This window comes from Pelodiscus sinensis, chromosome 2 (assembly GCF_052426305.1).
Source record: "Pelodiscus sinensis isolate ZL-2025 chromosome 2, ASM5242630v1, whole genome shotgun sequence".
Lineage (NCBI taxonomy): Eukaryota > Metazoa > Chordata > Testudines > Trionychidae > Pelodiscus > Pelodiscus sinensis.
The window spans coordinates 101,712,501-101,737,751 of record NC_143053.1 but is presented as its reverse complement, the minus strand read 5'-3'; the positions used below and the strand labels follow the sequence as shown (position 1 = coordinate 101,737,751).

General features: G+C 39.1%; 1 protein-coding gene across 3 annotated transcripts in view; it reads right to left on the bottom strand.

The window, feature by feature from the left end:
- The window catches only part of ATP9B (ATPase phospholipid transporting 9B), a 313,712-nt gene that overhangs the window by 84,999 nt on the left and 203,462 nt on the right, over window positions 1–25,251 (bottom strand). For all 3 annotated transcript variants that reach the window (XM_006128867.5, XM_075921103.2, XM_006128868.5), the window contains exon 12: window positions 14,630–14,790. In XM_006128867.5, the coding sequence (XP_006128929.1) occupies window positions 14,630–14,790 (161 nt within the window). The remainder of the gene's footprint in view (window positions 1–14,629; window positions 14,791–25,251) is intronic.

Below are 25,251 nucleotides of genomic sequence, written 5' to 3'. Positions count from 1 at the left end.
CCAAAAAACCCTGTATAGTTAAGGTTCACAGTACTACAATTAAGTGACCTAGGCCACAGATGGGAAAATACAAAATTAGTTATAACTACTTAAAACCTTTGTATAATTAATTTTTCATAAAACATATGTAATATACAGAACACAGCATAACATGGAGTGATATAAAGGTTCACTTAAACTCATTGGGCTGGCTTGCTTAACTCATGAGTAGAAAAGCATCTCAGGTATTGTGGACATGTCATTCTCATGACAATACAACATCATAACCACATAACCTCATCATGCATTCTGTCTTGGTCACTCATATATACATATTTTAGAAGCTCCTTTGCCAGGAGAGCCAGGAGAGAATTTAACAGCACACTTGCCAGATCATAGAAGCAGGACAGTCTGATATAGTCCTTTTTGTTAGTTGAATTTAGTCACTACAAGAGGCAGGATGGTACTCAGGGCATCATCAAGGTTTGTTTGTTTTTTTAACCACATATAGATTAGTGATATCTAGGATAGGCCTGAGCTATTCTGAATGTTGAATATGAGAAAGTACCTGGAATAAAACCCCTTACCCTATTTTTCTCATAAGCAGATGTTTTGTGATTGTTAGGAGTGAATGAATTGCATATAGATAGCTTCCCAAAGGCACTCTCATAATTGACAGGAAGAGATGGGCAGGCAATGATAACTATTCATAATCTGAAGGATTCTTTAAAATACGGTCCTGCAGTTCCACTGAACAACTGTCAAGTCTCAAAATCATTGTCCTTATGTGTTCTAATTGAGTTTTTCAAACAGTCTGGAAGGCTGACATATTTTCTTTTAAAGTTAATGGAAACTGTGTCTGTCCTTTATTGCTTTGAAAATTTCTGCCTCTGCCACTCCTATACTCTGTCTGTACTTAAGCATTAGAAGGCTCTAGTGACCATTAGGCCTTTCAAATTAGGCATTTGAAAGTAAAATGCCAAAAGTCTCCCTCAGAAATCCTGTGAAGCTGTTAGCACTGATGGAATGGCTATACACAATGGAGCCTTATAGTGTTTAAAGAAAGGAGGGTTTGGACACTTCAGTTTCTACTGCTGTTGAGGCCAAGCATGTCCCAAAAAGGATCGTATCAGGCAACTTTGAATTCAGTCAATTATCTGAACACTAGCTTGTAAACTTCCAAAAAGGTTCATTTTCATGCTGCACTTTCTATAGCAGAAGGCAGTAGAGGAATGAAATACTAATACAGGTTCTTTGTTGCTTATGCCTCTTTGTAAAATACCCTCTACCTGGTCCTTAAATTTTTGAGCATATTTTTATGGTAGGTTGTCTAGCTTCTGAATCACATCCAAGTGTATTTATGCATAACTACAATCAGCTATTCCTGAGGCAGTAGATGCACTAAAGGCTGAAGTCAGTCCCACCTCGGACGCTTAGGATTCTGTGTTGTCATTAGTTTGGTTAGTATTTACTGTGCTACAGTTGAATACACCATCAAGTTCTCTTCATGGAAATAGAAGTAAGCTGATAAATAGTTCTTAGGGTTGTATACTAGAGGCTGGGTACAGACAGTTCTTAGTAGAAGGTCCTTAGGTTTGAAATCTCCACTGGCCTGATAAAACGTGACTTTTTCCAACTTCAGGTCATTATTCAAAATACAAATTGTAATTTTAACATGAATGGTTGTGAAGGGCTTATTTATATCCATTTTATTATGGCAAGTCTAACTTACTTAATGATTACAATATTAAATTCTGTGGGTGGTTTTTATTATACGTATGCCCAGACTAAGGTGAATTTTGCTAACAAATGAAATAGAAACATAAAAAGGTACTATGAATTGATATTGGAAAGAAACTAAGAAAAATTCCTTGCTTTCTGTAATTTTAGAATCTCTCCTCTCATAATCTGTAGTGAAAGTGTGTGGAAGGAAGTTCCCAGCCCTAGCCAAAGGACAAGTAAAGCCCTATAGTAGAAATAACGGAAAGACCTAACTTAAATGATCTAACTGTAAAACAAATGTAAAAGACTAAAAGAATTAGTCTAATCAACTTAAATTTCACCTTGATGATATGCGCCACTGATCAGACCAAACTAAAAGTCTCTTAAATTACCAAAGGCAGAATCACTGCTTACATATAACAAATGGATATTTAATAATTTTATTTTAATTTCTATTGAACAATCTATATGCTGACCATGGACCAAACACATTTGGAGCTATTCCACAACTCTAGTTTGCTATTTGTCCTTTACTTGCTGAGTAATGAGCCCACATCCTGGTATTTTTTTTCCACAAGTTATACACTCCCCCAAAAGTTACTGGAGAAACTGAATAATCAGATGGTCGGAGGCAAAATTGCTATGGATTTGGAAATGGCTAAATGTCACGCAGAAATACAAAGGTTCAACTTAATCATGATAAAAGAAACTGCAGGTTGCTATAAATTGAACTAGGTTCTGTACTGTTTGATATATTTATGATGGTCTGAAAAGAGAGCATGCAAACAGGTAGCAAAGTTTTCAGATGATAAAAATATTTAGGTTTAAAAAGACTGAGCAACTTCTGAGACCTAACCAAGTTATATGAATGAATAATACACTTGAAGATGAAATTCCATGTTGGAAAATTCAAAATTATGCACATTAGATTGAAAAAAATGCAAGCACTCAAATACATTCTATATCCATGACAAGACAGACATTACCATGGACAGCTCTATTAAAGACCTAGTCTCAGTGTACCATGGCCATTAGAACTCAAACAAAAGTGAGGAATGACATTTATAAACAATTTTTATATACTATACTAAAGCATTGGTATACTCTCCCCTATTTTTTCCCCAGTTCTGGTCATCTGATCTCAAAGAAGATAAAAAAAAAAATCCAAAAAACCAAAACCCAAAAAGTCAGTGTTCAAAAAGGGATGACAATGAATAGCTGCATGGTAAGACTTTCATATTAGGAGAGACTGAAAAGACAGACCCTTTAATTTCAAGAGATGAATAAAATGTGACTTAATAAAAGCATACATGATAACTGAGATGTTCCTATCACTATTCTCAGGCATTCTTAATATTTCCTCCAACTGACTAGGTAGCTGAAGCTTATTTAGTTCCATGGCATTTTCAATGGTTATGTCCAATTTCTTGCACAAGAATTTGAAAAACAGGCATCACACAAATAACAGGACATTAATTAAACTGGAGTCAAATGCTGCATCTTGTTACTGAAGAACCATGGAGATATCTGCTGGAGAAACAGGACTTGTAGGAGAAATCAAATATAAAGGAAAGACAAGAAGCTCTTGAGCAGCATTTGCAGAGATTGTTTGTTGTTCTGGGCTAATGGGTTCAAGGCCATGGTAATGCCACAGCTGTCACCTACATTTGACCAGGCCTGGGCAGAGTACACCTGCAAGCTGGATCCAGCCCACTGAGCCACCGGATCCAGCCCATGGATGCAGTGAGGAGCCACAGGCAGGATCCTCTGCTTACTCCGCACGCTGCTCAGAGAAGCAGTTACAGGGCCATTTCTGTTTAAAAACTGTGAGCCCAGGGGGAAGGCTTCAGGCATAACTCCCACCTCCAGCACAATCTTATTGGTTGGCTTCCAGCCAATGGGACCTGCCTATTTGAAAAACAGGCAGCACACAAAGCATCACGTCCCCTTCGCCCTTCCCCAGCTCAGTTATTCACACAAGCACATGGAGGTGTAACCTATGCAGGTGCAGGGCAGGCGGGCTTGCTGGCTGGCTGAGAAACTTTTTAAGCTCTGCAAGCATTTAGTTCTGTAGACTGGCACTCTGGTTGCGCTGCTGGGTGGTTAGTCTCCTGGCCAGAGCCTGCCTCTGGCGCTGCAGTTCCTCTCTTCGCAACCATGTGCTCCCTAATTCAACATACCCAAACCTTCTGTCCATCTCCTGCACCTATTCCCCCTCCTAGATCTGGCAGCCCAATCCCCTTCTACCTAGGTTGCAACCCACACTTCTGCACCCCAGCTGCCTGCCCTCAGTCACAAACCAAACCCCTGCACCCCCAGTCTCCTGCCGTAGGTCAAAACTCCCTCCTTAGGACACATTCCAAAACACTGAACCCCATTCCCACACCCTAGGTCACAACTGTCTCTTTCACCCAAACTCCCTCCCAGACTCCACTCTCCCTCCTGCATCCCAATTCTTTACTCTAACCTCCATCCCAGACCCCACACCTCCTCCATTAATATCCGGGAAGAGTGTGGCCCTCAACCACTTTCCAAAATCTCGGAGTGGCCCCCCCCCCATCAAAAATTATTGCCCACCCCTGTTATATACACTGTGTTGTATAGCTGATAACACCCAGCACTACCTGTTGCCATTGGGGAAATCATAATATGACTAGAGCTGCTCCAGACCGCCAATGGAATTTTCTAGCTCTGTAATACATTAATTGCTAACCAAGGAAGTGTGGCACAGAATATGAAGTGCATTTTTTAAAATGAGAACTTGCAGAATTTGAAATAAAAATCAGAAAACAGACCTAATTCAACACCTCTATATTAGCTATCTAGAAATCTTCATTTCCAAAATTTCTAATTGTGGCTGCCAATGGCTCAGTTACTACAGGAAACAGAACTGCAAAAACCCCTTTATTCAGCAGCATGCCGGCAACTGATCTTACATACAGAGCTGACAAGCATTTAAAAATCTTCCAAACAAAATTTGTTGAGGATTGATTAGAGGCAGGATCATTCAACTCATATAAATGCCATGTGTGTTACCTAATGAGAGTAACATATATTTCACAAGGATTTCAACAACTTTGACCCCACCATCAACTTCAGCCTGGACCCGTCCACACAGGAAATCCACCTCCTGGACACTACAGTACAATTAAATAGTGGACAAATTTCCACCATCCTATACTGGAAACCCACTGACCGCTACACTTACCTTCATGCCTCCAGCTTCCAACCAGATACAATTCTCAATCCATTGTATATAGCCAAGCCCTAAGATACAACTGGATTTGCTCCGATTCCACAGACAGACAAACAACTACATTACCTACAGTCTACAACTTAAACCCCTCCAATGGTTTATTGAGGTTTAAGGGGTTGTCATTACCTACAACTTAAACCCCTCCAATGCATTATCCACGATCTACAGCCTATCTTGGAAAATGATCCCTCACTCTCAGAGGCCTTGGGGGAAAGGTCTATTCTTGTTTACAAACAACCCCCCAACCTGAAACAAATTCCCTCTGGTAACCGTGCTACACAGCTACATCATAAACATCCAGGAACCCAGCCCTGCAATCAGCCCCAATGCCAATTCTGCCCACATAACTATACAAGAGAATTCATTACTGGAGCCAACCATATAAGCCACCAACTCAGAGGTTCATTTAACTGCACATCCAGGAATGTAATTTATGCCATCAAATGCCAGCAATGCCCTATTACAATATATATTGGACCAAATGGACAGTTACTACGGGAAAAAATTAATGGACACAAATCAGATATCCGGAAAGGGAACATACAAAAACCTGTTGGGGAACACTTCAATCTACCTAGGCATTCATTAACAGATCTTCAAGTGGCTGTTCTGTTACAGACCAATTCCACAAGTGAAATACACAGGGAAGGACTGGAACTACAATTCATTCACAAGTTTGATACTCATGCTAATGGATTAAATAAAAATACCGGATGCCTGGGACATTATCAACCTACCAAACAATGAAGGTGCCAATGATTCTTTGTCTGTATTGTATCTGGTGTTAGTACTCTTCTTCTCTATTGCCTACTAATGGTTCTTATCTGCCTCTTTTTGACTATCCAGTCTTTAGGTGCTTATAGACTATTTGTTTTTCCTGTTACATTCCAGCTCGGCTTTCCCCTTGATATTTTTATACCCACTACCTCTTCTTGTCCCGCCCCCCTCATTTTTTTCCCCTTTCCCCCATTTATTTTAGTTCTGTACATCCAACACTCTGGTCATCTGAAGAAGTGGGCTGTGCCCACGAAAGCTCATGATCCATCTACATATTTTGTAAGTCTTTAAAGTGCTACCAGATTATTTGTTGTTTTACATTTTTATATATTTTTTCATTTATACTAAATAGACAAAACTACTAGTCCTCTTTAAAATAAGTTGCCTACAGTCTTCAGTGAATAAGTCTCCATGATCTCTAGGCATAAACAAAATAATACTAATGGTTCACACAAAAAATAAAACCATACCAAAACCTTGCTCAAGGGGACAAAAGCCACCTGAGCCATATCCCAGTCTAAACCTAGAGTCACAAGGATCAAAGAGATTTGAGGCATTCAGATGTATTTAGTTTACTCAACAGAAAAACTTCTCTATAAATGCTTCTTTGAAGAATAGATACTGGACAACAGTCAGTCAAGTTGTAAGTATGAAGTCATTTAAAGGCAGCACCAAAACTTTAGTAACTTCTTCCAGTTTCAAGGAGCAGTCATATAGCATTCACCAAAAGTGAACCCAGTTCTTGCCCACTACCCTTCAAAAAACTATGGAAGGCTGTTAATACTTTCAAAACAGAAGGGAATGTCATTCACTTAAGATCTTGTTGTGAAAGGCCAGAAGTCTGATAATATCAAGATTATAGATAAATAGCAACATGACTGTGGTAGAGATTCACATATGAGGATTTTCCTTCTATGGAAGTAAGTAGTAATGGCCTCAGTAACCACAATGAATACTTGAGCACAGGTTCTGAGAAGATCTTGCAAAAAGAAAGAATGAACAAGGATTTTATTTAGAGTAATGTTCACAATGACTCCACAGAAATCTACAATGTATTTTAATGTCCCTCTGTTTGCCTTTGAGGGACAGGGGGCCTAAAGATATAGTGGAATCCTGACATCTCCCATATGTTCCACCACCTTGTATCAATAGAGGAGGTCAATGAAAAGACTAGACAGCTCTTTCAGTATTGAACTAGTTTCTCAAGGATCTGTCTCTTCTACCCTGTTCACCTTGTTGTTTTATCTATGTGCCCTTCGTCAAAGATATATGGCCATAGATAAAACACAAATGGAGTGAAGTAACTAGTGTTGTCTCCCAAGGGTCCGTACTGGGACCAGTTCTATTCAACATATTTATAAATGATCTGGAGAAATAGCTTCAAAAGGATTTCACAAAACTAGGTGACTGGGCAAAAAAAGGCAAATAAAATTTAATGTTGATAAATGCAAAGTAATGTACACTGGAAAAAGGGATTGAGAATAAGACAGAGAACATCTTATTGCCTCTAAATAAACCCATGGTACTCCCACATCTTGAATACTGTGTACAGATATAGTCACCATCTCAAAAAAGATATATTGGCATTGGAAAAGATCTAGAAAAGAGCAACACAAATGATTAGGCATTTGGAACAGGTGCCATATGAAGAGAGATTAAAGAGAAGATTTTTCAGCTTAAAAAAAGGAAACTGAAGGGGATATGATAGAGGTCTATAAAATCATGACAGGTATGGAAAAAGTGAATAGGGAAAAGTTATTTACTTGTTCCTATAACGTAAGATCTAAGAGTTGTCAAATGAAATTAATAGGTAGCAGGTTTAAAACAAATAAAATGAAGTTTTTCTTTATTCAGCACACAGTCAACCTGTGGAGCTCCATGCCAGAGGATGTTGTGAAGACTAGGACTCTAATAGGGTTCAAAAAAAGAACTAGATAAATTCATGGAGGTTAGGTCCATCAATGGCTATTAGACAGGATGGGTAGGAATGATGTCCCTAACCTCTGTTTGTCAGAGACTGGAAATGGATGACAGGAAAGGTCCTGTTTGATTATTGATGATCACCTGTTCTCTTCACGCCTTCTGGGGCATCTGGCATTGGCCACTGTTGAAAGACAGGATACTGGGCTAGATGGACCTTTGATCTGACCCAGTATGGCTATTCTTATGTAGATGATAATCTGCTTAATTGCTGCAGTGCAAAAATCTGCTCTAGGCCAGATGAATCAAATACATTTTTCCATTTAGTTTGTATAAACACTCTGTATTAACCTATAGAAATACCAGAACATTTCCCAGTATGGATATGTTCTGTTTGTAACAGCTAGATTTTCCCCTCAACTGATTTCCTTTACCTAGGGAGAAGACTTCAATTCCCCTCCTCCCATAACTGTTTTAAAAGCATCACACAGTAGAAGAGAAGACAACTTCTACCTCTTCATTGTCATTATTCTCAGAATTGTGATCTCAGGAGTTTTACAGTTCAAATAACAAACTTGAGAATAGGTCTTCACCTTCCATATCTAACATCCTGAGGAGAGGAAGAAAAGTGTAGTGACATTTGAACAACAGTATGATCTGAGCTGTTTATTTTGTTGTGAGTGGGTGGTGACCTTATACAAGGCTGACTCAAGATTAAAAAAAGTCAGCGTGGGAGTAGACGTGTATGTTGGAAAAGAAAGTCTGTTCTCTGCTAGATTCCTGTCTGTTCTTCAGATATCAATATGTCACATCTCAGATTTCAGTTGTGTATCTTTCCTGAAGCTTTTCTTGCCAGACTCTCTCATGTACCTGATAGAACTAATTCTTACACACAATCAGAAAAGTTAATTAAAAGTCATTCAAAAATATCATTCCAAGTGATATGCCAGGACAGCATATTTTAAATGGAGAAAATGAAGTCTATTACCTGGTGATGAAAGGAGCAGTTCCCCCATCCTGGCTGAGAAAATGTAGTTATAACAGGTGGCCTTTCAGGAGGGCAGATGTGACAGAACGATCTTCAAGCAATTGAGTTACTACAGAGCCACTCTACAGTGCTACTGCAAGCACACAAGCTACTCTTTTAGGGGATGAAGGGAAACAGATCTTGCCTTTGATAAAAACTGCCATCAAGTTACCACCTGACTGCCAGAAGGCTTATTCACACCCTGTATGTGCTCCTCTCTAGTTCAGCCTCATTCAGGACCACTCATGCTCACAGAAGAGAGCCGGGAGTCAGTACACAGGAATTCAGGATGTTAACAAGCAAACTAAGGATTTTAAGAGGTGGGTAATTAGCAAATTGTGTAGACGATACAATTTGTATCAACTACACCAGGGGAGGGCAATAATTTTTGATGGGGGGGCCACTTCAAGATTTTGGAAAGTGATTGAGAGCCGCACTCTTCCAGGATATTAATGGAGGAGGTGCGGAGTCTGGGATGGAGGTTGAGGTAAGGGATTGGGTGCAGGAGGGAGAGTAGGGTCTTGGTGGGAGTTTGGGTGAAAGAGACAGCTGTGACCTAGGGAAGAGGACTGGGGTGCAGGGTTTTAGAATGTTACCTAGGGCAGGGAACTGCGATGCAGGGGTTTGGTTTCTGACTGAGGGGAGGCAATTGGGGTGCAGAAGTTTGGATTGGAACCTAGGGTAGAAGGGGATTATGATCTGGGGCAGGGGACTAGGCTGCCAGATCTGGGAGGGCATATGGGTTCAGGAGGAGGGCAAAGGGTTTGGGTATGCTGAGTGGGGGGGAAGGGTGTTGGGGAAGAGAGAAACTGTGGTGCCAGAAGCAGGCTCTGGACAGGAGACTTACCATCCAGCAGCCCAACTAGCCACCAGTCTGCAAAGCAAAATGGTTGCAGAGCTTAAAAAGTTTCTCAGCCAGCCAGCCTGCCCTGTGCCTGCACAGGCTGTATGGCCATGTGCTTGTGTGAATAACTGAGCCAGAGGAGAACGAGGCGTGGTGCTTTGTGTGCTGTCTGTTGTTCAAACAGGCAGCTCCCATTGACCAGTTTTTAGCCAGATGCCAGATGGGGTTGTGCCGGGTTGGGAGTTATGCCTGAAGCCTTCCACCTTCCCCTCCTCCAGGCTTACAGTTTTTAAAGAGAACAGCCTCGCACCACTTTTCTAAGTGATGTGTGGGGCTGCAAGGCAAGAAGAGGAGCCTGTGTGGGGCTTCCTGCTGCATCCCCAGTGGGCGTATTTTGCCCAGGTCTGGACTAAATGATTAGTTGATAAGGGAATGTGCTCAGTCGGCTCACACTGGGTCCAGGAGCTACCCATGCTGGGCTTCACAGTTTAAATGTATTAGGAGCTGGTGCAAGCTGGGGCCAAGCAAGCCCGGTAACAGGGATATTTCCTAGACCCAGTGCAAGCTGGGACTGAGCTGGGCTTGCTGAGTCCAGCACCCCCTGCCCATGGCGGCTAGGGTTGGCCATGAACAGAGGCTGCTCCAGGAGCAGTCCCTGTCTGCTGGGACCCCCGCAGACAGGGACTGCTCAATGTGATACAGAGCAGCCTCTGCTCGTGGTAAGAAGCAGCAGCGCAGAGTGGGGGGGAAGGCGGAGGGAATCGGCTTAAAAGCTGATACAAAGGCAGGAAGGTGGGGGTGGAATGTGAGCAGTTAGCTTGACTAGGCTTATCGGGTAGTCAACTACTCACTTGTGTCCTTAAAGCAAACCTCTCAGTTCAACCCTACAACAAAATATATTTGCCCCCTTTATATTTTTATAACCCTTGACTTAAAATGTAGGGTCTTCTGAGTAACATACTGAACTCTTTTTCCAAGCAGAAAACCTGCTGTGAACTTCTCCAAACCTTTTTTTCTGCATGTTCAGAGAGGGATGACAGCCTACATCCACAATAAAATATAAAAGCTTCAGAGGGGTAGCCAAGTTAGCCTGTAACAGGAAAAACTTAAAAGATAACAAATAGTCTAGTAGCACCTTAAAGACTAACAAAACATGTAGATGGTATCATAAGCTTTCGAGGGCACAACCCACTTCTTCAGATGACTGGACTTTTTACCTCAGTTGGGTCATTAAAACCCTTTAATATTCAGTAATAGAAAATTAATACATGCCATACAGTGGTACCACTCAAGAAATAACAGAGTTTTATACCAGTGGTGGGCAATAATTTTTTATGCAGGAGCAGGGGCACTCCAAGAATTTTGGAAAGTGGGATCAAGGGCCACACACTTCCATATTAATGGAGGTGATGCAGGTTCTGGGATGGAGGTTGGGTGCAGAAGGGAGCTTGCAGTAAGGGATTGGGGTGGAGAAGAGGGTGTGAGGTCTGGGAGAAGAAGGAGGAGAAGGAGGCTTGGGTGAAGGAGGCTGTTTCCTGGGTTAGGGGACTAGGGTGAAGGGATTTGTATTGTGATCTTGGGCAAGAGGGGGTTGTGACCTGGGAAGGGGACTGGGATGTAGGAGGGGAGACAGAGGTTTGGGTTGTGACCTGGCACAGGGGATCGGGGTACAGGATCTGAGAAGAGATATAGGGTCAGGAGGAGGGCAGAGGGTTTGGGATAGGGGGCAAAGGATTGGGGTGCTAGAGGCAGGCTCTGTCTGGGAGACTCCCTTCCTCACCCACCCTCACACTGGCTGCAGACGCCATGTGGTTTTTGAACAGCTAAGAGCCTGAGGGGAGAGGAGGCAGCTCCCACTGGCTGGTTTCCAACCAATGGGATTGTGCTGGGGGCAGGAACAGAGCCTGAAGCCTCTCTTCTCTCCCCGGGGCTCACAGCTGTTCAAACAGAGCCTTGCAAGTTCGCAATGGCCGCTTTTCTCAGCAGCATGCCGGGGTTCACAGTAAGTCTATCTGAGGCTCCCCGCTGTGTCCATGGGCTATATCTGGTGGCTTTGTGTGCCAGATCCCGCCTGTGGAGGTTACTTAGCCCAGGCCTGTTTTGTACAATCCATAAACAGAAAGATTGCCCCACCCCCTGCTCAATTCTACAACACCACTCTTTCAAACAGAGTTCAAATATTCACAGTAAAGAAAAAGGGGGTCGGGTAATAGCCAGTGGTTTGCAAAGAAACAAAGCAGGGCTTGGGTATGACAGCAAATCATCAGGCTTGGCTGACAAAAAGTTGAAAGATTTCACTCCACTTTTGCCAGTACATGTACAGAACACAAATGTACATTTACAGTGAAATGTCAGTTTAATTGTAATGATTAGACAACAAACAACAATTTAACTAGAGAGAGAAGTAGAACTTTTTGGGACAGAAATGATAACTTAACAGGCAAACCAGAAGGAGTCAGTATGTCTGACACTAGGAACAATAGATGAAGGTCAGTGGCAGTGGAGTTTCCTAGGAAAGGCTACAAAGCAAAACAAGACACCTCCTGCACTTTCAAAATGTCTCAGATAAGGATAGAAAGCCAGCTTGTTAATACTCACATGCATCTTCTGGTTTCTATGGCTGACTGCACTGAAGTTAGCAGAAATTCTGTTTAATTGCTATGTATAGTTGAACTTTGCAGGATACTTCAAAATTTAAAACTTATTTTTTTGGCTTGGTTCAATGCTACACTTTTTGTGGGCCTCTGCTAATTCTGGGAAAGATTAATACAGTAGCTCTACTGAAGATTAGCAAGGATCTTCAGTTTTTTTCCTATAAATTCAGTTCCTTAATTAGAGATCATGAATTTAACAGCAGCAGCTCTGGCCTGCAGCAATAGATTCAAGAATCCTGGTTTAAAGGATTTGTTCACATAAATAGATGGTTTAACTGTGCACACAAGTACACACAGAGAAGTTTTGTAGCACAATAAAGAGACACTGTCAAGAATAAATGTTAGTTTATATGATACTTAAAAGAACCACCAAATTTCCACTGCTTCCAATATTCTTTTAAAATCTAGAAAATACTTTCCCCCTCTCTATCTGTGCCCTTTTCCATTTGATAAGTATATTTAGTCCCTCCGACTTATGAATGTGCTGTGTTCCAAAAAATTGTTTGTTAGTCAGTTGTTTGAATTCGGAACATACTTTCTCATAGAAACCATGTTATAAATACCAGTGAGGTTCCCATGCTAGCCCACAAAAGCTTATTTAACTCATAATATAGCTGAAATACTGTATATTTGCAATGAAAAATAGTAGAAATAGTTTTTGTTTTAACCTTGAATGCTGGTACTTGAGGAAAGGCAGGTTTAATTAGAGGAGGATGAAGAGGTAAGTGGAGATTCTGAAGGGGATTTCTGGGCATCCAGGGGCTGCCCCACTCCCACACTGCTGGCTTTGCTTGGCCTCAAGAAGCCAGCCCCCATCTCCTGGCCATTCCTGCTCCTCTGCACTGCACCCAGCCCTGGCTCACCAGGAGGTGGTGAGTGGCGTGAGTATGGGACAGAGGACTCTAGAAGAGCAGGGGGAGGTTATTCAGCCAGTGGTTGAATAGAAGCAGTGGTTTCCCCTCTCCAGCTGCTGGTTGCGCTACCACCTCCCCTGCTCCTGTGGAATCCTCCAGTCAGCACTTGCGCTGCTTGCCACCACCTATGCCCCTTGCCTGCTTCCCCTAAGGCTGCAGATGAACTTGTGTTTGGATGTGAGGATATTTAAATTGGATGTTTGCTGCAGTTGTGAGAAACTATTTGACTCTATTCCAACCATCAACGTATGTGAACTTTCATTATAAGGCAGGGGCATTTATGGACAAGGATGGAATACCCATAGAATCCCTTTATCTCCTTCTATACTATACAAACTTTTTTTGCTCTCCTTGAACATACAGTGGCATACTAAACCTGAATTTATCCAGTTTTCTGAAATTCCCAGATAGTGACTATACATTTTTTTTTTGCCTTGAATAGCAGTGAATTCATCATTGGTGCTTAAATTAACAAATTATCATCTAAACAATTATCTTTATCTTAACTCACAGATAGAATTTCTTATTTCTGCTAAAGCAAACTATCAGAAAAGGAAAAACTATTCTTAGCTACATAAAGCTTCTTGTTGCAAGTTTTACATTTTATAGAAGACAAGATAACAAATATTTATGTATGGGTACATCTACATAGCAGCATTATTTTAGAATAACTGACATTATTCCAAAATAATATAGTGTGTGGCTACACTACAAGCCTTTATTTTGAAATAACGTCAAGCTAGAGGACTTCTTACCCTGACTCATGGTAACTCTCATTTCATGAGGAGTAAGGGAAGTTGAAGGAAGAGTGTTCTTCCTTCGACTTCCTGCTGTAGACAGAGCCAAAAGCCGAATTAAGCTATTTCGACTTAAGCTATGCAATTGATGTAGCTGAAGTTCCGTAGCTTAATTCGACTTTAGCCTTGCTATGTAGATGCATACCATGTGAACTAGTTTATCTGCAGTTGCAATATACTATACTCATGCTTAATGAACTAATTAATTTAGGAAAAGTTTCTATTTAGTTATAGTACCTACCACTTCTTTTTAAAAAAGCCCTTGCAAAAGAGCACCTGGATTATATAGCCATTAAGTTATAGTCAATCTTATTAGTGTAGTGAAAAAAGGTACGCTTTTATTCAGTATTTTAACTAGAAAGGCTAGAACACTTTAAATAATTGAAAAGGGATTAGAAATTACAAATGCCAAAATAAATCAAATATTTCATTCAGATACACATGTTTTCTAAAATTGTATCCTCTGATATACCAAGATTGTACCTTATTAATACATTTATGCTAGTAAAAGGATTAGATAACCTGATTACTCCAGCAAGATGAACATTAATACAAAAAAATACAACAGTATTGTTTTCTGTAGAGTGATGCTTCAAGAATCAGCAGATTTGTTGGCACCTTCTCCTTCAGCTTCCTGATAAGATCAATTTCCTTCACAATGAGAACTGAGTATAAATTTCAAGAAAGCCTCATTCAGTGAAATTAGACATCTGTGTTTCTCTCTTGTTTTTATACATACCTGATAGGGATGATATAGGAAAACAGGAGGAGGAACCGAAAAAGGTTGCGGTACCAAGGGCCTACAAATCCTTGTAAGGTTACCATAACAATTGAAAGGGCAACTAGAGCCAAAAACAAGGCTTTGGTCAGTTGATTCAGTTCAAGGTCCAGTAAACCAACCTAAAGGAAGCAATACAAATCAGTAAATATAAGTTAACCATAAATGATTCACATATTGATACCTTATGCAATTATTCAATTAGAAACTAGCATTAATAGTTTCCATTAATAGAACCATTAATAGTTCTTTGAAATCTGTTTTTATTATGTTCAACTGAATTTGAATAACCAAATCAGAATACTTTTTCCACATTTACATGAGATGGAAGTTTTCTGTTTACAGGCCAATCATAATTCTAACAGTCACAGTGCAAACTGTCCAACAAATACCTTTTGAGATATCTTATATCTGACTTGGAGACCATCACTTTTTGAGGTGTGCGTATGTGTGGGCTGGATGGAAATTATTTCCTTCTATCACATATTCAGACTATAGCTTCTTTTGAGCAAAACAACTGAATCTCCAGGATTTCTCTGTAGAATGGTTTACTTAATTAATTTGCTGGTATAAGACCACCAGTCTTGGTAAAGTTCAGAATTAAGAGTCAGATATGAAGTAATACAAAAGATATGAGCAACATTAACACTGCCTGTAATTTATAACTGAAGAAATACCATTTTGGAAATATGATCTTATTTCATCAATTCCCCCCCCCCCCCCAAATCTTTAGATTAAAACATAGCATAAAATACCTATTATCAAATCCCTCTTACTAGTAAAGAAGCTTTTCATAAATATTGAGATATTATTTATTGGGACAAATAATAAAAATACATTTCAAATATTAATTATTATTTAAAATGGCAAAATAGAAACCAGGTTTTCTATAAGTAAAAATGAAAATTCAGTCTCTGATAAGGATTATCCTAAATCATGTGTTACATTAGTAGATCTCCAATTAGCTGTTTTGTTCCTAATTAAAAGAGATGCTTTAAACTGTGTAACTAAGACTCCCACTATTCTGATAAATGTCTATTGTATGTTAACTATTTGAAACCCACGTTTTTGGATCATCTTTTAGTCAGAAAATGTGGGAAAATTGTGTCAGCAAGGCATGCCTAAAACCCCCATTGTAGAGACTCTTATCTTCAGACCCTGCCAACAAGGATAGTAAAACACAACAGTTTCCAGATAACAAACAATCTGCAAAGGAACTATATTTAAATAGTTCTTAAAAATTCCAGCATTCTTGCCTGAGCATGGGCTGTCCCTTCCCTTGAGAACTAGGCAGCTGAAGACCACAGCGGCTGATTTATCAGCTGCATTTAAAAAGCAGCACAACGAGGACAAATATCTTGCAATTTCCGCTGCTTCAACTACTACATAGTTTATGCTTGAATTATTGAGAAAAATAGGTTTTTGGATTAAAATGAAGAAAAATTAAGCCAGGGAAGTAGAGCATGTTTCAAAGCCCAGATCTTTTTGCGTTGACAAAGGCGGTCTAAGTTTCAGGCCTCGCTGAGGATCAGATGAAGTCATTATTCATTCAGTCAGGGAAAAAAGACTCAATTACCTCAACCTAAAGATGCTATCAATGAATGCAAAGTGCATATTTTACTCTATTCATCCAAATCCCATTAAAAAGTGAAAGGAATGATTTAATCTGGCCTTCTAGAGTTGGTCTTTTTTTGTAATAAAATAAAGAATCACTGTCTTGCAATATGCATAACCACTACCTCAGGTTTTTTTCCTGTATCATAGCAGTGAAAGACTGTAAAAGCCAAGACAAAACCTAACAGAAATGAATACAAAGTTTCTTTTGAAAAAAAATGCCACTCATAGGACAGAAACATTAAATGTAGCCCACTGCACATTGATATGTAGCTAATTCAAAGCATTAATACCTTTCTAATTGACAAAGACGGGGATGTGAACATAAGAGTTTGAAATCCAACTACAATGTTGTTGGAACAGTGTTTAAAATCAAGAAGAAAACTTTGAGGTAAAATATTTTTTCAAGTACACAAATTCTTCTTTCAGGTGTAGTGATTAGTTGTTATACAAGTTAACTTCCCCCTTACCCAGTAGGCTGCATATTGCATTACTGTTATTAGACAATCTTAACATTTCTATTTGCCATCCACAATTAAGTCAATATTACATGTCAACAATCACCCAAAAGAGGAAGAACACCCTCATGTAAAAAGTTTTATACTGTAATTTTACATGTACAGTAGATCCTGAAATCCAATTATTCGCTATTTTATCCAGGTAGTTTAAAAAAAAAGAGTCTGGCCACACATGTTGAAGAAAAACGTAATTAATTTTTAAAAAATGTACTGTAATGTAGTGAATTAGGTAAGATCATATATCACTATATACCTCATTGATCGTGCTTTTACCAAGAGACTTCTAATATATATATTACCAATGAGGAAATGAAGCTTTCCATAGTCATAAGAACCTGCATAGCCCCTAAAATATTCATAAGCAGCATTAAGTAATTATGTCTAAATAAAAAGGTGAAATAAGTATACTAAGTATATTTCAACATTTATTGCAATTTCCTATATTTGTAAAACAAATTTCATCTGCTTGTCTTAATATTTGTCCTGTTTGAAACAAGTGTTATAACAGAATTAAATACGCCACTGGAAATTTTAATCTCCAAGGGAAAATTTGTATATAATGTCTAAGACAGCCACAATAGTTTTGCAAAGGGGCTGCTCTAGGATAATGAACACAATAATTGCTTGTATAATCTAAAATGCTACTAATGGCAACAATCACAAATCCATTTAGCTCCTCTTTAATTTATGTACCAAGTTTTAAATAGCTAATGGTTCTCAGTAAAATAATGGTTTATACCAACAAAAAAGGATAAATATGGTATTCTGCTTAAACAAAACAGGACCCCACCCCAATCTATTAGTTTACTTTTTAATTTTATTTATTTACATTTCAGTCAATGAATGATTAAAGGGTCTAATCTTCACTATAATTGTATATCAACAAGCAAGGCATAAGTCACACTATTGCATCAATAAACTTAATTTTTTGCAAGGAACACTGAAAGTGTCAAAAACTTTGATTAAACAAAAGCAAAACTGTTTGATGTATAGATTAAACCTTATAGGTTTGCTAACAAAAACATTTTTCACAGATGTTACACTACTATTCTTTCAACTTACTATTCTTTCAACGTGTCTAAATATACAAAAGTTCCTGACCTATAAAACTTTTTTGAAAAGACACATTTTTGAGGTATGTATTTCTATAAACTTTATTTAAAAAGTAATCATAGTTCTGTTATCAGTCAGATTCTGCAAGGATTAATATTGTATTGACTGCAATAGGGTTTCATTGCATCTATAGTAGAGGACAGATTTGGACCTCATTTGCATTTCAATAGCTCAAAATGTCCTGACTACTAAAACAGACTCAGAACTGAACTGTTTTCATTCAAGAAATATCTATTAAAGTATTAGGAATACCACGAAAGGCTGATAGACATAATTTAGTAATTTCAGATACTTTGTTGTACACTCTCTCTCTCACAATTTTCCCAATCCACATTTCTCAGCTCCTTTCTTTACATTGTGGGTTATAAAGAAACAAAGCATATTTAGAAAATGGCTCATATACAGTTATTCATTCTTTCACTAGCTTTTTCTCTCTCACACATACACACACGTGTTGTATGTTTTTAGTACACATTAGACAGGTACATCCAAAGCATTATTGTTTATCATGTCAATCAACTGTTAAATTAACATATTTTTACCATTAATATGTATTGGTTCAATAACTTATGCTTCAAAGGCTTCCTAAATAAAATAATAAACTGAAATATTGCAATCCCATTTCAAATTTTAATCTGCTACTAAATATGTATTTATAAATTCAGATTTCAAAGTTTATAAAAATGTACTTTTGCTATTAACTGTAATAAATTCAAAGAAACTCCTGTGATACAATCCATAAGCTCCCATAGTATTCACTAATTCGTTAAATAAAGGGAGTACACTGGGTAACTGATTAAAAAAAATTCTGATATTAAGATTTTGACTCAAGCCAATAAGAAAGGAATTTAAATTTACACTTTTCCCCTTAAGTCATCTTATTATGCCCAATTAATACCAGTGTAAAATGTTGTATAATATGATATTTTGCACCAATATCTTCCTGATCCTTTTAATGAGTATATACGAAGCCAAGAGAAAACAAACATTTAAAAAAAATCGACAACAAATGCAATTTCTAAAATGATCATTTAGTGAAAAAAGTTTATCAGCCACTTCCTCTGGTTTTTTTTCCAGTTTTTAAATACATCACAGCCCTTTGTTTAATCATAAGAGGAAGCAACTCCCCAAAGTGTTTCCAAAGTTATTACAAGTCCTGCACTTTTATGATAATTTGCCTTTTTCTTTATTGGCAAACTACATACAAATTGGTGAGCACTATGCTAGCCTTTACAACAACAACAACAAAATATTCTAGTAGAGCATATATTTATAGCAAAAGTTCCAGAAAACACCAATCTGGGTCCTCAAGTGTATTTGTATAAATTTTCTAGTAAAAATATATGTAACTTTTACATTGTTCTTCACACAAAATTTCGTACTGCAAGCTATTATTTGGAAATGTGCTGAACGGGTTCATTGTTTTCTTAAAAAACCTGAATTTAATAGTTAAGCTAACCCAGTATGGAGTCAAATACTGACTGTAGGCCTTTTACATTTTGGATTTGTAATAATACCTTAAAATATTATACATGTTATCCACTTAATTTTGTTACAAAATATTTTGTATGATTAATTTTTTATAGCTCTACACAAGAGGTTAATGCTAGTTTCCTAAAAAAAAAAAGACATGTTTTTCCCACAAAGGATAATTAACACATTTTAAGAACAATGTCACTCAGTTATTTTCTTTTATATTAATGAGCAACTTTTGTAATCTGCATGACACTTGTGTTTGAATTTAGTAACAATACAATCATCTCTTTAAAAAGGTATTTCCGGTTTGGTATCAAGTAATATTTATAATTTTGCTCAGGAATATAAAATAGAAACTTATACATTTTTTCCTCTTTAGCGCTCTCAAATATACAACTGATTTTCATTGTCATATATTCTTACAGTCAGACAACTAAATACATATATAAAAAAGTGGCCTGAATTTCAGAGATGTGCATATGACTAGCAATGCTGAACTATAATTGGAGTTCTATGTGACTTTTATTTAGATGCCTCCATAAGGGATTAAGATTCCTAAAGTAAGGCACCCAAGTTTAAAAACACCGGCATAGTTTTGATGACTTTTTAAAAATTCCTTCTCTTTCAAATATGTGATGTGCTTAATTATAACAGAATACTATTTACTTTATGTTCAAATAAGCTGTAGCTTTTACAAAGAAAATAAAAAAACAAATCAAGGTGAATTTAACCAAAAGAAAGATAACTCATACTTACCACACAATGGATTATGAATCTTAACTTTATTTGTATTCTACTGTTTCTAATAGTCCACACAACTTGAAAAAAGCTTATCTGCCTTATCTCCAGACACTCTTGAATTTATTATCTTACAAAAACCCAATTTTACTGATGACTTTTGTTGCCTTACTATTTTTAATAATAATAGATTTTAATATTTTGCCACAATTCACGGTGTGCTTCGAAGCTTAAGAAACAGGCAAGCAATTTCCTAGAGGGCTGTTATATCACAATTTGGTCAGCAGAGGGTGCTCAAGATTGATGCTATCCTCTGTCTTTTAGAAAATTCTCATCTGGTAATCCTGTACAAGTTAAACAGCTGTGTTTCTTTACTGGCTCATACATAGCCATATAGTTATAGTACAGTGCTGCTAAAACAATGGACAGCATTTTCATTTTACTATTATATTTGAAACGCTACTCAGAGGACTTTATTTTAATGCATTTTCAAATCTGCATTGAAACTTCATTGTATTTCTGTAATTACATTTTCTTCTAAACAAAAGTAAGTTACAACATAATCTCCATAGTTTGACAAGTAAACTCTTCATTAGTGGGTGCTATGCATTGATACCCTACTATTTTTACTAGGGATGTTAGTGTGTAGCTATTTACACAGTTAACTGATAAGCCTAGGCTCATTGGTTAATCATAATGGTTACCTGCATGCTTCCGCACTTGCTGCCTCTATATCAAAGGCAGCTGGGGATGGGGGAGACAGGAGCCAGTGCCTGGTGTTCCACAGAGCCTGCTCCCCCCCTCCCAGATCGCTGCCTCCCACGGAGGCAGCATTGGCTCCCATGGAGCCTGCTGTGGAGCACCAGCTCCCTGTGGAATAGTGAGCGGGGAGACATGGGGGAGCCCATATATGCAGAAAGCTGGCTTTCAAGCCAGCTCCCCCACGCATACTGGCTCCCATCGAGCTGACTGTCCCCTCCCTCTGCTGCCTGCTACAAAGGGCAGGTGGAAGCCGCCTGCTTCTCTCAACCCCCCTCTGAGCCAGTAGCACAGGGGCAGGCAGGAGCTGGTCCTCCCTCTCACGTGCTAACCTGTAGTTGCTAAAAAAATCCAACAGTTACATGTTTACACAAATACACGTTTGTTAACATCCCTAATTTTAACATAATATAACATAACTGCTACACATTAGAACAATTGATAAAAATGTACATATCTTCTAAAACTCTGTACAAGTCTTTTGTGTTAAGAAAATATTCTGCTCTTTTAGAAGCAATTAATTGTAGATAGTTTTCACAAAACTACTCATCAATGTTGAATAATTACTTCAATTGCCTGAGCTATCTAGTGGCATGCAAAACCACAACATTCAATATAATTTAATGCAATCAGAGGGCAAAACATTCTTTTTTTATATAATCTAATTAAGTTAGCTTCAATTTTTCAAATTTAATTGTGTAAAGTTAGGTACTTTAAATAAAAATGATCTGATTTTCAGAATTTCCCATTAAATCCAATGAAACTTGAGGAGAGAATCACAGAACAGTAGAACTGGAAGGGACCTCGAGAGGTCATCAAGTCCGATTCCCTGAACTCATGGCAGGACCCAGTACCATGTAGATCATCCCTGATAGATGTCTATCTAACCAGCTCTTAAATATCTCCCGTGATGGAGATTCCACAACCTCCCTCGGCAACTTATTTCAGTGTTTAACCACCCTGACAGTTAGGAAGTTTTTCCTACTGTCCAACCTAAACCTCTTTTGCTGCAGTTTAAGCCCATCACTTCTTGTCCTATCATCAGAGGCCAAGGTGAACATTTTTTCTCTCTCCTCGTGACACCCAGATACCTGAAAACTGCTATCATGTCCCCTCTCAGTCTTCTCCTTTCCAAGCTAAACAAGCCCAATTCTTTCAGTGTTCCTTCATAGGTCATGTTCTCTAGACTTTTAATCATTCTTGCTACTCTTCTCTGGACCGTGTCCAATTTCTCCACACCTTCCTTGAAATGTGTTGCCCAGAACTGGACACAATATTCCAACTGAGGCCTGACTAGCACAGAGTAGAGTGGAAGAATGACTTCTCATGTCTTGCTCACAGCACACCTGTTAATGCATCCCAGAATCATGTTTGCTTTTTTTTTGCAACAGTGCCACACTGTTGACTCATATTTCGCTTGTGGTCCACTATAACCCTTAGATCCCTTTCTGCAGTACTCATTCCTACGCAGTCGCTTCCCATTCTGTATGTGTGAGACTGATTGTTCCAAACCTCAAACTCAGGCTGCTTTTATCTAGATTCTTAAAAACAAATAACTTAAAAAATTTTCAGCCCCAATTTGGTTTTTTTTAGTAACTTTATATTCACACATTTTATACATACTGTTAACTGCTTCTGGAGCTTCATTTTCACATTACTCAATAGTTCAAATCCTTTTAAAATTCATCATACACAGAAACCCTCGCATATTTCATCAATTCTCTTAAAAGTATGAGCAAAGGCCAACTGTTTAAAGGGATAGTTAAAGAAGATGACTTTTTTCCAAATGCCAGGGGGTAAGAACATCAGGGTACACACTTAAAAAGCCTGATAATAGTATCACAAAAGTCAATGGAATTTACAAAGGTGTGAAACTAGAATGATGAAACAATTGGGTCTAATGTGTATGATGTTAGAATGGAGTTTAGGATATCTGGATGAATAAAACTAACAGCAGCTAAATAATGAACCAATTACTTTGAAGAAAAACAATATTACATATGAGCTCATTTGGTTTAATATAAATGTTAGCTAGCTTGTTTTTCATTTAACATTAGCCAATACAAAAATTATACAACACACACAAATAACTATGTAGCCTATGCTCCTCCAAGAGATTCCCACCCATTATACAGGCAGTCCCCGACTTACGCGGATCCGACTTATGTCGGATCCGCACTTACGAACGGGGCTTTCTCACCCCGGAGGTCGAGGTAGCGGATTGCTACCTGCGAGCTCCGGGGCGAGAAAGCCCCATTCGTAAGCTGCTCCGGTGCCCCTGGTCTGCTGGAGACCGTCTCCAGCAGACCAGGGGCACCGGGCGGGTTCCCGCGCTTCTGAGGCTTTGCCAGAGCAAAGCCTCAGAAGCGCGGGGAACCGCTGCTGCTGCCGCTTGAGTCCCGGTGCCTGTGGTCTGCTGGGGACGGTCCCCAGCAGACCACAGGCACCGGGACTTAAGTCGCAGCCACGGGGGGGTACCGCGCCTCTGAGACTTTGCCAGAACAAAGCCTCAGAGGCGCGGCACCCCGCTGCCACTGCGGCTTTGCTCCCCTTGTCCCTGGTCTGCTGGGGGGGGGGGGGGTGCGGCTAGTGTGCCCCCCCCCAGCAGACCAGGCTTTTGTTTTGGACCCTGGAGCAGAGCAGCTGGGGCACTGCGGATTGGTCCTGCAGCGCCCGCTCTGGGCAATACTGGACCAACCCGGCAGCACCCCAGCTGCTCTGCCCCAGGTCCTGATTCAGCCGCTGCTGGTCAGTTTCAGCAGTGGCTGAATCAGGACGCCTGGGGCAGAGCAGCTGGGGTGCTGCTGGGTTGGGCCAGTAGCGCCGAGGAGCGGTGCTACTGGAGCAACACAGCAGCACCCCAGCTGCTCTGCCCCAGGCGTCCCCAAGTCAGCCGCTGCTGAAACTGACCAGCGCTGACTACAGGAAGCCCGAGGCAGAGTTGCTCTGCCCCAGGCTTCCTGGAATCAGCGCTGATCAGTTTCAGCAGCAGCTGACTTGGGGAAGCTTGGGGTTCTTAAGTTGAATCTGTATGTAAGTCAGAACTGGCGGTCAGTTTCAGCAGCGGCTGAATCTGGACGCCAGTTCCGACTTACATACAGAGTCAACTTAAGAACAAACCTACAGTCCCTATCTTGTACGTAACCCGGGGACTGCCTGTACTAGTTAATAGTAAAAATCTAAGGTAACTCTCTGGAAGAAAAGCGTCAGAGGGGTAGCTGGGTTAGTCTGTAACTGGAAAAACTTAAAGAACGAATAGTCTAGCAGTAACTTAAAGATTACTAAAACATGTAGATGGTGGTATGAGCTTTTGTATTCTGAATTTACACCTGAATTCAAACTGTGGCATCAAATATTAGTTTTCAGTTTCAAGTTTTGCAAGTAACTCCTATCTTTAGATACAGAAAATTAAATGTACTGGTTATTCAATGAGGTCCACATAATAGAGTTTGAACTTCAAGAATGATTTAACACATTTATTGTTTCTATTACTATACTTAGTCAAAATGTACAGAGGAATTCTGAGAAGTTTTCATAAACCTGTAAGATTCATAGTTCTTTCCAAAAAAACCTTTAAAATGAAACTGATATTTTTTAAAAGCATACACATTAGAAAAAAATTTCACAACCCCAGCCCCCAGAGGGACATGATTAAGAACCCTGTCCCCTGAAGTGTTAGGACTCCTTGACTGAGAACTCATCAACACCTACATTAATGACATATATATTTGTAACCTTTTTGAGGGTCAGAGTTATGGTTACCCGAATGCTTGGATGAAATTTCACATTTTAAAAAAATAGTATATGGAAATTCTATTTATAAAAAAGGGGCTGGAAACTATGCACCAGGCATAGAAATCTCCCTGAACAGCAGTCTTTTTAGGAAGAGCAGAGGAAGACCTTCACTTTAGTGGATTTACTATGGCCTGGGAGCTCCCATCCTCTATCCCTCCTAAAGTATATGTGGGAAAAGCCCAGCGACTACAGACTATTATTTACAGGAAGTAGCTCCTCTTCTATCCACTTTGGAAATAGGCCACTGGGAAAGCTTAGCATGCCAGTAGGTAGGAATCTTTTATTAAAACTGTCTTTTCTCCTGTGTATCAAAAAGATTACAACTTTTGCTTGTGATTATGATTATTTTCTCCATCAACTTCTGTGGCAGAAATATAATATTAATGAATGCAAACAAATTGGCTGTTTGCATTTCAAGATTGATTTTAGATCTTCTTGTCCTGAAAGAGTGAACTGTTTAAAACAAAGTATAGTGCAAGAGAAGAGAAGCTGAAAATAGTTTGTTTCCTTAGATTTTCAAAAACTGTAATTTTGAATTCATTAAACTCTTGACTGTAAATAGATTAATTT